General features: G+C 36.8%; 1 protein-coding gene across 1 annotated transcript in view; it reads left to right on the top strand.

The window, feature by feature from the left end:
* The window catches only part of ATRNL1 (attractin like 1), a 1,198,805-nt gene that overhangs the window by 253,508 nt on the left and 927,597 nt on the right, over window positions 1-17,700 (top strand). The window contains 1 exon segment of the mRNA XM_020988143.2: window positions 10,918-11,136. Within this exon segment, the coding sequence (XP_020843802.1) occupies window positions 10,918-11,136 (219 nt within the window).

Below are 17,700 nucleotides of genomic sequence, written 5' to 3'. Positions count from 1 at the left end.
CTTCATATATAAAATTATGAAAAAAACATATTATGCAAATAAAATCAGATTTAATCAATTGGATAAATATTAATTGTTCATTGATGGGCAGGGCCAATTTAATAAGAGTGACAATTTTACCCAAACTAATTTATGTATTCAATATCATCACAATTAAATTACTAAAAAAATTTACTGAATTAGAAAAAATAATAACAAAATTCACTTGGAAAAACAAAAAGTTAAGAGTATCAAAGAAAATGCTGAAAAAATATATATAAAGGAACAAAGTTTATACCAGATCTTAAACTACATTATAAGGCAGTAATTATTAAAACTATTTGGTACTGAAATATATCCACACTCAATTGTAGCCTTTTGGGGCGGGGCAGGGAAGGGAAAAAAAGAACAAAATTAAAAAAGTACACAGCAAAGAATAAAAAAAGAAATTTACAAGGAAGCAAAGAAAAGATGGGCAGCTCTCGATCCAATGTGTAGTGTTTATCATACAGGCTTTCTTGAAATGAAAATTTATCATTCATGTTTTGAATCCTCTCCTATGTTCTGCTATGCACATGGAATGCTTATTTTTTTTCCTTTTGTTACTTTGTAATTAAGTTCCAATATTTAAGTTTATGATATGTTTCTAAATTATTTGGTGCTGGCTAAGAAATAGAAAAGTAGGTCAGTGGAACAGAGTAGAATTAAAATTTACAGTAGCAAATAAACACATTAATGTGGTATTTGTCAAGTATAAAGACTTACAATTTTGAGATAAGAATTCATTATTTGGTAAAAATTATTGGGAAAACTGAAAAGCAGGATGGCAGAAACTGTGCATAGACCAATATATTACACCATTTACCATTCTTAATATAAATTTAACTTGTTTATTGATTTGGAGGGGCATGTATATTGCTAAAACTTATTTGAAAAAATTATCTAAAATGTTTAATGAGCCATTGTTGCTGTTCATTCAGTCATGTCCAGCTCTGTATGACCCCATGGATCATAGCACACCAGGATCTTCTGCTACCTCCCTAAGTCTATCCAAGCTTATGTTCATTGCTTACGTGAAACTTTCCATCTATTTCTTCCAATGCTGTCCCCTTCTCCTTTGGCCTTCAATCTTTCCTAACATCAGTTTTTTTCTAATGAGGCATGTCTTCTCATGTGGCCGAAGAATTTAAGCTTCAGCTTCAGTATTTGTCCTTCCAATGAGTAATTTGAATTAATATTTTTTGAGTATTGACTAATTTGATCTTGCTGTCCAAACGATTTCCAGAAGTCTTCTCCAGCATCACAAACCATCTGTAGTTCCCTGTATTTGCTTTGTCCTTTTTTCAGTTGGAATTAGGATTATATTTGCCTCATAAAAGTTAGCAGGAATTATGTGCCATATTTCTGTTGGTTTTTGTTTTTTGGTCTGAACTTGTGATTTCATCCTTGTGAGGAATTCTTGATGGATAACCTTCCTTTACTGATGCAGAAAAGCAATTCATCTATAACATTATCTTGGAGAATTGTCTGGAGTCATTGAGAAGTTCAATGACATGCCCAAGTTCACACAGCTATCATATGTCAAAAACAGTACTTGAACGTATGGCTTTTTGATTTCAAATCTGCCTGTCTATCCACAATTCCATGCTGACTCTCTACCTCAGAAATTTTAGATCAAATAAAAAAAGTCTTGACATCATATTTTTTAATATAACATTGCTAGAAACCTTGACATAGTGGATTTTATATACACACACACATACATATACACATATCCATCCATCCATATAGATATGTGTATGTAATTATGTTATAGTTATGGGGTCTGTTCCTAAAGATTTAATGCAAATAAACAATAGTCATGATAAACAAAATCAAAGATTACAATATTTAAAATCTATGTAAACTTTATTTTACTTTAATTTGTTGTAAAATTAACATTGGTCATACAGGGAGATGGTAGCATACTCTAAAATGTATGTATAGCACATGAAAATATAAAACTATTAACATAAATTAAACACAAAGCTAATATAATGGAGTATGACCTAAGTTATTATTTAATAAATGCTTAATGTTTGCTATTCAGAGCAATATTTGCTCATGAAGAAGACAATAAACATTAATTATATATTTAATGAACAATAATGAACGACAAGTCTGGCTACCCCTATGCTCTGGCATGACATATTCTCTCAGATTTAACTCCCCTCTTTTTCTAACTCTGCAGCCCCTTCTGGCATCATAGAAGTTCCTTGCTTATTGGCTGGGTTGGTCTGATAGACAAAACACCCTTGGGTGAATGGATGTTGGATACTTTCCCTTATTTCCAGTCTCTGGGTATAATTACTTATTACTTCTCTAACTCATGACTTCATTGTTTATGATTGGATCCCCTTAGAGTGGATCCTAAAGACTCATCCTATGTTTCTTTTTTCTTTTCACCAATATTACAAATTAAAAATACATGAGAATTCAGCAAATTCCACAAATTACAAAAGCAACCAATTACATTAAAATATAGATACCAAAATATATATTTTTAAAAGTTCATGGACGCCCAGGTTAAGACTCTGCACTAGAGACTAAGTTAAGCGTAAGACTGATAGACTCCACATGCACTCTTTCAATTTTGAGTGCTTAAACGATCAAATAAGGTGATATAGGCAGAAAAAAGTTAGTAATTGGTCTTGATTAGGCAGGACAGAATCAGAGAAGTGGTGAATTGGGAATCATGAAAACTATGTATAAGTTATAGTAGATTTAATTCATGCATACTGCCTTGCACACAGGTGCTCAGTAAATATTAATTGAATAAATTAAAATAATTAATTATTATTTAGAAATAGTTTAATCTTTTTTTTGGCTTGTTCTAAAAATACAATGTTTCTAAAAATTGATGCATTGCAATTGCAATTGTAATGTGAGCAATTACATCTTTAAGCACTCTATGGGAGAAAGAAGGCTGAATCTCCAATGCAGGATAAGTTGTTGTTATTAAGGTTAAAGGATCATACAATTGACCATTTAAGGAAGAAAAAAGAAAATATATTTTGCCATGGGGAAATATTGTAGCTATATTTCTTGGAGGAGGACAAATAAGCGTTGAGATAAAAATATTGGGTCTAGTTATTTGAACTTTAAAGAAATCTTGCTTCAGTTACAGAAATGGTATATGTGAAAAGTATAAATTAGTTAAAATGTTTAAATAACTTAACATTTAAGAGATCCATGAGTTATCTTCTAATTATATTAGGTTTACGTTCTTTGTATCTTTGGGTGTGGGTAAATTTGTATTTAGTCCTGGTGTCAAATTCAGTGCTATTTCCCTTACACATGCCACCTCTCCAACAACAAAATATAAAACAACAAAGATGTAGTACTGTCTGTTTTCTGATTTATAATCTAATTGTCATATTCTTAGCATAATAAGATGATACATATTTTGAACTGATAGGCTTGTTATTAAAAATCACCCTTCATTCTTATAAGCTGATGATTTTACAAACTTTAAAACTATAGATTTTCTTTTTAAAAAAGGCATTTATGATGTCTCTATTCTGTTTTGGATATGTCTGTGGGTGCGTTAGTCTTTTTTTTTTCTTGTGGATTATTGTATTCTTACACACATTGCCTTATAAATATTAGGCACTTTAATGAATGCTTCATAACTTAATTCAGAGATCTACAGCTATATCCACTCGTTCTTTAATATTTTAGTTAATTCTTATCTTTCAATTTGGATATATGTCTTTGTGAAATTATCAAGATGGTCATATAGTCCTAATGATTTCAAACTGACTTCATTTTGTATCATCTCTGACCTTTTGTATAGCTTCTATAAAGTTTAATTTTCTTGTGTTAAGTTTAGTTTTCCTGCAAGTCAAATAATTTTGGGGACATCATTTATTATTGTACCACTAATTATTTTGAGGGATACAGGTAGATGCAACCAGTCAGAGTCCCTGAACTCTAGAAAGTCCTTACATCTTAAAATAGTAAAACTACTAAAAAATAGTAACCGTAATTTCCTATAAAAACCCTTATAAATCTCTCTTCAGTGTTCTTGTGCCAACTGAGGAGGATCTGGACCTAAATTGTTCTGCAACTGTATGCTATGCTACTAAATTGCATAGCTTGGAGTTTGTTTCCTCAGTTATTACAAAACTACTTATGACAGTTGGTGAGCCAGGCAGTAGGTAGAGAGGTGACTCTGGCCCTGGGGGATGGCTTCTCCAAAGAATCCATTAGAGGACTCCAGTTGATTTTCTCACTAAAGAATTTCTCCATAGAAGCCTATCTCTGAGGTCATACTCTCCCTTGATCCTTACCCTACTCTGGTGAAAGAACTGCTATTATTGAGGCTACTAATCAGCATGCTGGGGCAAGGGGAAGGATGACCCTGCAGCTCTCCCAAATTGGCCATTATAGGACCTGCAATGAAATCCCAACAATCCTGCTGACTATATCAAATTGCTTCAGGCTAGAGAGTCCTCAATTAAAGGAATGGAGGCTTGTGCCAGCCATCTTGAAAACTGGAGGAAATTCCAAGAGAAAATTCAAGAAGAAAGTGAAACCCTCAATCATTTTTATTATAGGTTGTGCAAAAGTGCTAAGGGGTATGTGGGCCTACAACCATTCAACCCATGTGGTGCAAGAATTATAAATTCAGTCTTTATCAGTCAATCCCAGTCAGAAATATGAAAGTACTTTTGTAAATGTTTCTTTGGATGACATGAAAAGCCAGTAGGCAAACTTAAGAACATGGTCCATATGTTTACGAAGAAAAAGAAAAGGAGGAAGAGAAATCTAAGTCGAAGGGCCAAACTTCCATCCTTGGTCCTTCACAGGCAGGAAAGCACAAATCAAGCAAATGTTTTTTACTGCCACAAGAAAGGCAATATATGCTGAGAATATAGAAAGAAAATATGAGACCCTAGGAGTAAAAATAATAGTGAGCCTAAAATTTTCCTCAGAAATTCTGCTTCCTGAAGATGTAAGGAATTGGGGAGGTAGGGTTGTAGATTTTGGAGAGGACTCTTTTGTCTTCCCTGATCCTGATGTCCCTACCTCAGCCATCTCAGTTCATGCCTCTCTCTGCAGTTGGTTCATGAACCCCATGTCACCCTTACAGTTGGTGACAATCTATGATTGCTAACTAGATCCTAGAGCATCTAATTAATTTCTAATAAGTAAATCAGACTATAACTGTACCTGTCTTGGGTCTCTGAATGTTCTGAAGGTCTCAGGAAAACCTCATGGTATTCCAAAATCATCTTATCACATGGTATCCATTTGTTCCCTTTCTGTTGAACACTCCTTCCTCCTCATGACCAAATCCCCTATAAATCTGTTGTGGTGAGATCTCTATAAACTTAGGACTACCACTTCCTATTCTTGTAATGGTGCTCTATCTTTGCAGTTGCCTGAGGATTCTGTCCATTTCTTCTGTTTCCTCATTAAGAATACCCAAGAGGCAGCGAGGATGTTCTCAGCATCTCTTCTGACATCCCCAACTCTCTCTGGGCCTCTTCATCTTCTGATATGGGAATCCTAAAATCTACCATCTCTATTACTATCAAAATTAGGGAAATCCCTTGGGCATCTACTCCCCAATGTCCCTTATCAAGAGAGGCCATTGAAAGTGTTTCATCCATCAGTGACTCTTGCACATTGCCTTGCAATATGCCAATCCTCTCTGTTAATAAACCTAAGCTAGGTCCAGGTGGCAAACCTGCTTATTGTTTGTACAATATTTCTGTGCTGTTAATGCTTATGTTATACTCAGGCACCCAGTGGTGCCCAATCCTGCTACCATCATTTTCTTAATTCCCTGTAAGGTTACCTATTTTACTGTGATAGATCTTTGCTCAGCTTTTGTTTTTCTTTAGCAATCCAATTCACCTAGATACTCAGGACCTGTTGGCCTTCACTGGGAAGAACACACAATGAAGGTGGACATGTTTATTTCAAGAGTAGGTAGAAAGCCCTACCCTGTTTTCTCAAATCCTGCAGCAAAATCTAGCTTCCATAACTTTCAAGAGCTCATCTTTATTCAGTGCATTGATGACCTCTTACTGGTCATCAACCTAATGTTGAGGTTTAAGATGACAGCTCTCACCTTCAACTCCTTCAGAGGGGTCACAAAGTCTCTAAACCAAAAGTTCAGTGGTATCTCCCTCAGGTAGAGGATCTTAGTTTCTTTTTATCTACTGGTACCCCCCTCCATTTTTCTTGAGTTTATGTAGGCTTGACAGAATCTGTCTGTTCCCACAAACAAAAGACAACAATGCTCCATTCTTGGAGCAGCTGGATATTGTCAACAGTGGATCCTATCTTTTGGTGAAACCACTAAACCCCTTATTTCTTTGATTAAAGATTCTGTTCCAGAACCTTTGCAGCTTGACCAGTAATACCTCTTTGCCTTTGTGGATCTCAAAAAGGCTTTGTTGTTGGCCCTTACACTGGGACTCCCAGATTGTAGTAGTCTCTTCACTTTCTTTGTATGTGAATGAAGCGGGGGTGTAGCTTCCTATATTCTGACTCAAACCTTTGGGCCTACTTCATGTCCAGTAGCTTATAATTCTGTTCCACTTGATGCGGCTGTTGGCTCTCTGCCCTGCATATGGGCTGTGATTGTCACTGCCCTTTTGGTGGGGAAACTTGTAATCTGTTTCTGGGTACCCCTTGATGGTGCAGTGTTTCTATGGAATTGAGACCTTCTTACCTCACTATTGAACTTAACTCTTTTTCTGATCAGAGACTTGCCAAAGATAAAGAGATATTGCTATATAAAGAAAATGTCACTCTCAAGTGATATGCCATCCTCAATCCCTTAACAATGCTTCCCGATTTGCCAGTCTCAGGGGAGCCATGGTAGGATTGTACCCCTGCAGTGGACATGGCTGAAAAACCCTGTGATGACCTCTCTGATACCCCCTTGCAAAATCCATATTATATTTTGTATACTGATGCATCTTGTTTTATCAGGTATGGTCTTTCTTATACTGGTGCTGCTGTGGTTTCTAACTGTGACAGCATTTGAGTGGTTTCTCTGCCCTCTAACCTCAGTGACCAAGATGCTGAGCTTGTGGCCTTACCCAGGCATGTCAGCTTGCCAGTGGTAAAAGCTGCACCATCTATACTGACTGGCAATATGCATTTGGTGTCTGTCACATCGTTGAGATGCTTTGGCAGCAAGGGGTTTTGACCTTTGCTGGTGAGGTCCTTGCAAAAATAGAATTCATTAGAGATTTATTATCTGTCTTGAGGCTTCTTGATGCCTTAGCCATTGTCCATTACTTAGCCCATGCCAGTGGAACAGATCTTGTTTTCATGAGCAGTCATATTGATGCCACCATGGAACTTGTAGCACTAAAGGGATCTGCACATGTTTTTCCTTTCTTTTCTTCTGATGAAGATGACCTCTCTCTTGTCTACAATGTCTCTGAAACCACAGAATGGGAACAACATTTTCAGGTTAAACAGGTTGCTGGGTGACCATGGAAGGCAAATCACTCTTGTTCTGGAGCTTCTATCACCAGGTATGTCTGTCTGTTCATAAAGGGGGCCGCTTTTGTACACAAGAAATTATGAACTTTGGAAGGTTTCAGTTGCCTCAGACATCACCCTATAGCTATCTGTATGTGTGCCTTCTGTCCTATTTGCTGAGCATTTAATCAGCATGCGTCTGTGCCATTGCCTACAGTGGATACCCCCTATTTTACACACCTTTTGAGCATTTACAGATTGATTTCATTTGTATGCCCAAGTCTGGCCACTTTAAAATCTGCCTAGTTATCATTGACCAACTCACTCCATGGGTCTTTTCTAGCTCTTGGGCTACAACTGGATTTGTTGCAGAGGTTCTCCACTTTGACCCTCCACCCTGCATTGATTCTGACAGGGGCATCCACTTAACTGATTCTCTTCTATCCTAGATTTACTCTTGCCTAGGGGTGGTCCTGAATTTTCACATACCTTTTCTCCCCCAAAGCTCAGATCAGGTTTAGTATATGAACAAGGGGCTTAAAACTATGATTGCAAGTTACTTACTGAAACCCATCTGAAGTGGCATGATCTTTTTTCACTTTTTTCTATCTGCATAGCAAACCAAAGGGAGAACAACATATGTCTTCTTTTGAAATGCTTTTCTAGCACCATCCCCCATTTGCTGCACAATCCAAGCAAGACCTTATTTTTTTTTCTAGTACACACATCTCTATCAGGAGGAGATACTTCTGTTGCTTCTTAGATACAGGAATTACAAATAAAGCTACAAGAACTCCGTGATGGGGGAGCAGCAGTACAACTTTTCATTGGACTTTTCATTCCATGATTTTGATCCTGGAGCTAAGGTCTACATCAAGAATTTCCAATGGAAAAACAGCGACAATAAAAAGAATTTCTAGTGGATCAGTTGGACTTAACCGGGTAGGGAAGGTCCATTCCAAGTGCTACTGACCACACCAGCAACAATCAAGATTGGGGGAAAGGATTCCTGGACATCTTGGAGTTCTCCTAACTACATTGCTCATTACTGCTTTTATATATTCTGTCCTTTGCTGGGTTTCCCCTGTCCACTCCTCACAAGAAAATAGGAAAAGATTTAATGCCATTAGCAACATTCATGTGGAAGTAGGACATGCTCTGTATTATCTTAAAGCTATTGGGCCTTATGGGTACTGGGTGTGCCACTCAGATCCATGGACTGTACTCCCGAATGAGATCATTACACACCTCGGTCAGGTGAAAGGGTGGGGGACACTACAGATTGAGGGAAGTGACAATACAACCCCTTATTTTAAAGGCCCTTTTCACCATGTCTGCCAGCAAAATACTACATAAATAAAAGGATAAAAACCCTAAGTGGACAGCCCCACAGGCCATCATCTTTGCTGATATGGAAAATAGCTGCTTCCTTATGGCTGTTAGTGATGCCATCGTTGCCCACAAAAGTAGGAATGTTGAATTGCCAGTAGTATCACCTTTGCCCACCTTCCCATTGTGTGTTATTAGAGAGAAGGGAATTAATACTACTATAAACTTGGGCACTGTTCCAAATTGCAGTAAAACTCTTTTGTTCCCATATATTTCTAAAGGAGACCATTTTATTTGTGTCACAGACTATTAGACTATTCCATATTATGTTTTTCTTGCTGACTTTACCTACAATGGCACAGCAGCTGGTGTTTTTAATGAGAGACTTGAGGGGTTGGCTACCATCCAACGACTATCCTAGTAGAATATTAGGGCTCTATTTAACATGCTGCAAAAAGGCAATTCTGCCCTTATGAAACCCTCTGGGAACTTGTAACCCCTGGGCAGTTTGTATGTGTATGTGTGTGCAGCAGTAAGGCTGCCAATTGGCAATTGTCTGTGGAAATGCTAATTTAACCCCACTGGTATCAGTCTTCACATCATAGGACTGGTAAGAAGAAAGTCCACTAGAAACTTGGGAGCATGGTGGCACAAGCCACAAAAAAGAGTAAAGATCTTTTCTGCTGGGAAAGTAGTAACCATCTAGAACCCTGAAAATTAACATGGGAATGGAATTAAATTCCTTTGGTTCTTTATTCCATATATAGCAATTGCTATGCTAGAGCAGGCATCTAGGAATCTCTCCTTTGACACTGGAAGATCAGCTCAGGTTATTAACTGCCTTTAAATTGATAATAATGTAGTCCACAAGATCACTGGTTCTAGATTTCATCACTGCCTCACATGGAGGAGCTTGTGCTGTGATTAGCCAGTCATATTCTTATATCAATTGATCAGGGGAAATTGAAACCAGCCTTTACAAAAGTCAGCAAGGTATAGGAAAAACAAAACTACCCACTCCAAGTAACCCCTTGTAGAATCCTTCCTGTTGGGTCACTTGGCTGCAGGGAGGTACCCTGGTAACCACCATTGGTAAATGGGCCCTTGTCACCCTCTGTTATGTAATTCTTTTTAGACTTTGCATTAGTTGCTGCATTGAAGCCTGCTCCGGGTTAGTTTCAGAGGCTTATATGCACTTGGCTGATCATGACTGTAAAATCTTACAGAACTAGCTCATAGATAGTGATCCTTGGATTGTTAAACCTCCCATGGATAAAAGGGGGAAACTGAGAGAACCAAACTGACTCCATTCTGTATCATCCCTGACATTTTGTACAGCTGTTGTATTGTCTCATTTTCTTTAGTTTTCCTGTAAGTCATGTAATTTTGGGGAAATAATTTATTATTAGACCATTAACTTTTTGCAGGACACAAGTGGATGCAACCAATCAAAATCCCTAAACTCTTGAAAATCCCTAAATCTTAAAATAGTAAAACTGCTAAAATAGTAACTGTAGTTTACTAAAATAACCCTTGTAAATCTCTCTTCATTGTCCTTCTGCCTACTGAGGAGACTCTGGACCTGATTTGTTCTGCAGTTGCATGTTTTGCTAATAAATTGTAAAGCTCAGACTTTGTTTCTTCATTTATTATAAAATTGCTTGTTACATAGGCCATCTTGTTTTACCTCACTTAAGCCAGTCAGTCAACAAGAATTTATTAAATGTACAAATTGACTTAAGGCCTTGGATGTTGGTAGGTATCAAGGGAACTGTCTGTCTTTATGTCAGTTGATGCATCTGTATATCTACCTAGTATGATGTGTATGATATTTGGCATGTTTAAAAAATGAATAACAATTTGAGGCATTCAATTAGAACTTTAACACTTTTGGATGAATAAGAGAAAAATGCTAATTGGTGTTGTGAAATTTAGCATTGTTCTGGAGAATTGTTGATATGATACATAATTATGCAATTTAATAACTTACCAAAATTTAAGAAAGGATATTATATATATATATGTGTGTATGTATATACATACATACACACATATATATACACACACATACATACAAAGTCATTTAATGTTTGTTAACATCACATTTCTGTTATGCAGCTCAGAATTGCTCTGGATTAAGAACATGTGGACAGTGTTTAGAACAACCTGGATGTGGTTGGTGCAATGATCCTAGTAACACAGGGAAAGGACACTGCATTGAAGGCTCTTCAAGGGGACCCATGAAACTTGTTGGGATGCATACCAGTGAGATGACCCTTGACACAAGTCTTTGCCCCAAAGAGAAAAATTATGAATGGTCTTTTATCTATTGCCCAGGTAAGAATTGGCATGATGAAATTGTCACAGGTAAACTAATTTCATTTTCTCCTCAAATGAACCAAGCTCACATTGTTTGAAGTTGGTACTGTGAATTTTCTACCAGGAGTTTAGGCTGACTATATGACCCAAATTATTTAATAGAGTCAAGTTCAGAAATATTATTGCTTTAATAATCAGACAGCAGAATAGACTTCCAATAGGAAATATGCAATATTCTTTCCTAGAGATAGATGTCTACTTCTTGCTGAAAACAGACCTAGTATCCTTTCCAGTCAAAACAACTTTGTAATTAAATTTTATTTTGGAGGACCTGCATAGGACCCAGTTTGATTATATTCCAATTTAATCTCTATTCTTTTGCTTTGCTTTACATAGAATCCTATATTTGGGGGCAGCTAGGTGGTACAGTGGATAGAGCTCTGGCCTTGAAGTCAGGAGGACCTGAGTTCAAATCCAGCCTCAGACGCATAACACTTACTAGCTGTGTGACCCTGGGCAAATCACTTAACACCATTGCCTAGCAAAAAACAACAACAACAACAAAAAAGAATCCTATATTTGGAAAAGGCTTTATGGATTGTCTAGTTCAACTTCCCAGACAATGTGGAAATTCCCTCTACAGCATTCCTACAATTCAGTCTCTATTTGAACACTTATGATGAGGGAGACTCATTACTTAACAATGCAAACCATTCCAAATTTTGACAATTCTCATTATTTGAATATTCTTCCTTATACTGAGCTAAAACTAATCTCCTTATATCTTCACAGATGATCACAGATCACTTCCATCATTTAGTTTTAATTTGCTTTTAGGAGTTAGGTAAAATTACACACACACACACACACACACATTATATAGATATGACATATCTATATAGCAATTTATCTCTATCTTTCTTGTTGGTGAGTCATTTCAGTCATGTCTGACTCTTTATAACCCCATTTTTGTTTTTTTGTTTTTTTTCAAAGATACTGAAGTGGTTTGATGTTTCCTTTTCCAGCTCACTTTATAGATGAGGAACTGAAGCAAACAGGGTTAAAAGACTTGTTCAGGGTCACATCTAGTAAATATCTGAGTCCATATTTGAACTTGTAAATTATAAAGATGAGTCTTCTTGATTCCATGCCCAGTGTTCTATTCACTGTGCCACCTAGCTGTTACCTTTCTTTATTATCTATCAATTTCTATATCTGTATATCTGTTGATGTCTATACATCATCTCCATTTCTGTACCTTTAATCCATTTACCTATCTATTCTTCTTTAGTGTATGACAGTCATTCAGGAATTTGAAGACAATATTTGTCTTTCTTAAGTCTTTTATTCAAAGCCAGCATGTCAGTTATCTTTATGGTTTCTAGACTCTTCACGATTCTGGTCACCCTTAAATGAATGTGCTCCAGTTCCTCAATGTGCCTCATAAACTATATCTCAAAGCACTGAATGTGATATTCTGTATATGGTCTGACCAGGGTGCAATATAATGGAATAATGAATTTAAAAATCATTTATTATACACTTGCCATGTGCAAAGTACTATCCTGTGTTCTTGAGATACAGAAAGTCCTCAGTCTCAAAGAGTTTACATTCTACTATGTTGAAGAGTGTTACAACAGTTACACAAATAAATGAATAAAATGTAATTTTAGATGATATAGTTCACTAACAACTGCAGAAGGAAGGAAGGAAGGAAGGAAGGAAGGAAGGAAGGAAGGAAGGAAGGAAGGAAGGAAGGAAGGAAGGAAGGAAGGAAGGAAAATGTTTTATTGAAGAGGTTACACCTAAAATGAGACTGGGGGGAACAGAATTCTAAAATGGGGTGTTGACAGAGTACATTTCAGATGTAAGAGCCAACTCAAGTGAATGCATAGAGACAGGAGAATGCATCTAACTCAGGGAACAGCTAATCTTCCACTTCACCTGGAAGGTAGAATGTGTGAAGGGGAGTGCTGTGAGGTAAGTTAGGAAAAAGTAGGTTGGGACTGGATTTTTCTTTTAAGAGGGCATGATAATATTCTTCAATTAGGCCTGAACTACAATTTTTAGACATTTCAAACTGAATGCTCCATAGACATCTCACCCTTAACAAGTCGAAAATAGAACTCATTATTTTCCACCCAGCCATAACTGCACCTTTCAAACTTCCCTATCATTGTGTAAGGTACAGGAATAACCTTGACTTGGGACCTTGTTGTCATCCTCAATTCTCAGTTGTCCTACAAATCCAATCCATTGCCAAATGTTGTCATTTCTACCTTTGCAACATTTCTTGTACAAATCCCCTTTTCTTTACTCCCACAGCCACCACCCAAGTTGAGAACCTCATTACCTCTTGCTTGGACGAGTGCAATAGCCTTCTAATTGTTCTCCCTGCCTCAACTCTCTCCCTACTCTGATCCATCTTCCACTCAGCTACCAAAGCGATTTTTCTAAAGTATCTATGTCATCCAGTCCTATTCAATAAGCTCTAGTAACTACCTACTACTTTCACTATCAAATATAAAACCCTCTGCCATTAAATCTCTCTTCTACGTGAGACCTTTCCCAGTTCCCCAGATGCTAGTTCCTTGCCCTTGAATATTATTAACTATTTTCTTTGGATGTATTTTGTGTATATAAATTTGTTTCCTAATGTGATCAGGGAAAAAGGAAAGGAACTTAATCATTCTAAAATATTTATGGCAGCTTTCCTTGTGGTGGCAAAGAACTGGAAATTGAGGGAATATTAAGTCAGTTCATAAACATTTATCAATCACTGAGCTGAGTCTTGAAGCAAACCGTAAAAGCAAAGATGACATTTCAGAATCATCTTCCTCATACATATTCCTGTCAAATTTATCTACTTGGTGTTTCCTATCCATGATATTCCATATTGTATCCCTGTGCATTTTTGATCAGCCCCATGCCTCGAATTCTCTCACTCCTTCTCTCTGCTTCTTGCAATCCTCAACTCTCTTTTAAAAAAAATTAAATTTATTTGTTTATTTTTAGTTTTCAACATTCACTTCCACAAGCCTTTGAGTTTTCAATTTTCTCCCCTTCTTTCCCCTCTCACCTCCCCCCTCCCCAAGACAGTATGCAATCTGATGCAGACTCTACATATACATTCATATTAATTGTATTTTCACGTCAGTCATGTTGTAAAGAAGTATTAGAACCAATGGGAGGAACCATGAGAAAGAAGAAACAAAACAAAGCAATAAAAAAAGAGATCAAACAATATGCTTCGATTACATGCAAATGCCTTAATTCTTTCTCTGGATGTGGATAGCATTTTCCATCATGAGTCTTTTGGATATCTTAGATCCTTGTATTGCTGAGAAGAGCCAGGTTTATGAAAGTTAGTCGTTGCTCAATGTGGCTATTACTGTGCATAATGTTTTTCTGGTTCTGCTCACTTTATTCAGTATCAGTTCATATAAATCTTTCCAGGTTTTTCTGAAGTCTGGCTGATTATCATTTCTTATAGCACAACAGTATTCCATAACATTCACATACCCTCGTTCTGCCCTTCCCCAATTGATGTGCATCCTCTCAATTTCCAATGCTTGGCCACCACAAAAAGAAGTGCTGTAAATATTTTTTACGTATGGGTCCTTTTCCCATTTTTATGATTTTTTTGGAGTACAGACTTAGAAGTGGTATTGCTGGGTTAAAGGGCATGAGCAGTTTTATAGCAATTTGAGTATAGTTCCAAGTTGTTTTCCAGAATGGTTGAATCAATTCATAGCTCCACCAACAATGCACTGGCATTCCAATTTTCGCACATATTCTCCAACATTTATCATTTTCCTGTTTTGTCATGTTTGCCAATCTGATAGGCATGATGTAGTGCATTTCCCTAATGAATAGCGATTTAGAGCATCTTTTCATATGACTATAGATTGCTTTAATTTCTTCATCTGAGAACTGCCTGTTCATATCCTTTGACCATTTATCAATTGGGGAAATCCTCAACTCTCTTAAAGGCTCATCTTAGGTTCTTCCTCTGATATGAGGTCTTTCCTGATACCCTAAGGTGTAAGTCTCCTCTCCTTATCCATAAAATTATCTTTTGTTTACTTTGTATACATTTTGTTTACTTATCTATATGCAGGTTTTATCCCCAGTAGAATGAAAACTGATTTGTTTCTGTCCTTGTATTTATGCATGTAGTGTATGGTAGATACCTTAGGAAATGTTTACTGAGTAAAATTGCTAAAATTATCAGTATGAGAGCATGTTTTGTTTCCTTTACCTTTCTGCTGGCTTCTTTTGATCTTCTAGAAGGCTGGATAACCATACTTTGTTAGGATTATACATTTAAGGAATAGGATTCGAAAGGCTACATTTGAGTAAAGTATATGAACTTAAGTGTTTATACTTTGTTCCATACATTTTAGATGTTCAGAAGTATTTTTTAATTGAATTTGAAATTTGGGATTGTGTTCTCAAAGAAGTTGCTATATAAATAATCTGTGGGTTTTTTATTAATTAATTTATTTTTAGTTTTCAGCATTCACTTCCATAAGATTTTTGAGTTCCAAATTTTCTCATCTTTCCCCTCCCCCACCCCAAGAAGACATGCATTCTGGATACCCCCTCCCTCAATTTGCCCTTCCTTATATCATCCTTTTGCCCCCTATTTTCCTGTTGGGTAAGATAGGTTTCCATACCCAAATGGGACTAAGATTCACTCATTCCCTCTCACCTTCCCCCTCTTCCCCTCCACTGTAAAAAGCTTTTTCTTGCCTCTTTTATGTGAGATAATTTACCCCATTCTACCTCTCCCTTTCTCCTTCTCCCAGTATCCTTGTTTACCCCTTAATTTTACTTTTTAGATATTACCTTTTCATCTTTAACTCACCCTGTGCCATCCATCTATCTATCTATCTATCTATCTATCTATCTATCTATCTATCTATCCATATATTTTTCCCTCCAACTATCCTAGTACTGACAAAGGACTCATGAGTTACAAATATCATCTTTCCACGTAGGAATGTAAACCATTCAACTTTAATAAGTCCCTTATGATTTCTCTTTCCCATTTACCTTTTCATGCTTCTCTTGAGTCTTGTGTTTGAAAGTCAGATTTTCTATTTGGCTCTTGTCTTTTCATCAAGAATAGTTAAAAGTCCTCTATTTTGTTGAATTTCCATTTTTTCCTCTGAAGAATTATACTCAGTTTTGCTGAGTAGGTAATTCTTGGCTGTAATACTAGCTCCTTTGACCTCTGGTATATCATATTCCAAGCCCTCTGATCCCTTAATGTAGAAGCTGCTAAATGTTATGTTATTCTGATTGTGCTTCCACAGTACTTGAATTGTTTCTTTCTAGCTACTTGCAATATTTTCTGCTTGACCTGGGAGCCCTGGGAATTTGGCTATAATATTTCTAGGAATTTTCCTTTTGGGATCTCTTTCAGGAGGTGATTGGTGGATTCTTTCAATTTCTATTTTATCCTCTGGTTATAGAATATCAGTGCAGTTTTCCTTGATAATTTCTTGAAAGATGATGTCTAGGCTCTTTTTTTTGATCATGGTTTTCAGGTAGTTCAATATTTTTTAAAAATTATCTCTCCTGGATCTATTTTCTAGGTCAATTGTTTTTCCAGTGAGATATTTCACATTGTATTCTATTTTTTCATTCTTTTGGTCTTGTTTTATAATTTCTTGATTTTTCACAGAGTCATTAGCTTCAATTTGATCCATTCTAATTTTTAAGGAAGTATTTTCTTCCTTGAGCTTTTGGAACTCCTTTTCTGTTTCACCAATTCTGCTTTTTAAGGCATTCTTCTCATCATTGGCTTTTTGGGCATCTTTTGCCATTTGGGTTAATCTATTTTTAAGGTGTTCTTCTCTTCAGTATTTTTTGGGTCTCCTTTAGCATATTGTTGACTTGTTTTTCATTATTTTCTTGTATCACTTTCATTTCTCTTCCCAGATTTTCCTCTACTTCTCTCACTTGCTTCTCAAAGTCTTTTTTGGGCTCTTCCGTGGCCTGAGACCAATTCATATTTTTCTTAGAGGGTTTGGATGTAGGAGCTTTGACTTTGTTGTCTTCTTCTGGTTGTATGTTTTAATCATCTTTGTCACCAAAGTAAGATTCTATAGTCTGAGGTTTTTTCCTCACTGTTCATGTTCCCAGCCAATTACTTGACTTTTTAACTCTTTGTTAAGGTAAGGGTGTCTGCTTCCAGTGTGGAGAATGTACTGTCCCAAACTTCAGGGGTTTTGTGCAGCTGTTTTCAGAGATCCTTCTGGGGACCTGTAAATTTTTAGTTCTTCCAAGGTGGTGTGATCAAAGGAGAGGTGTTACTCCTTTCCTGGACTGTGCTCTGGTCTATGAGTGACCACAAGCACTCTTTTCTGCTTGGAACTGTGAGGAGGATTTTCTCTTCACCACTGCCACAAGCTCTTCCAAGCCAGTGCTCCTCCTCACCCCAGGACCACTACCCAATACTGTGACCCATATCCAAGCCCAGGCAAAGCAAGAGAATCCTTCCTCAGTGAGAGCAAAGATATCCTTGCAATCCTCCTTTGATCAGCCACTCACACACTCTGTGGGCTGAGAGCT

Source organism: Phascolarctos cinereus, unplaced genomic scaffold (genome assembly GCF_003287225.1).
Source record: "Phascolarctos cinereus isolate Bilbo 61053 unplaced genomic scaffold, phaCin_HiC Scaffold_3;HRSCAF=262, whole genome shotgun sequence".
Classification (NCBI taxonomy): Eukaryota; Metazoa; Chordata; class Mammalia; order Diprotodontia; family Phascolarctidae; genus Phascolarctos; species Phascolarctos cinereus.
The sequence above is the reverse complement of the archived record's forward strand: the minus strand, read 5'-3'. Positions and strand labels throughout refer to the sequence as shown.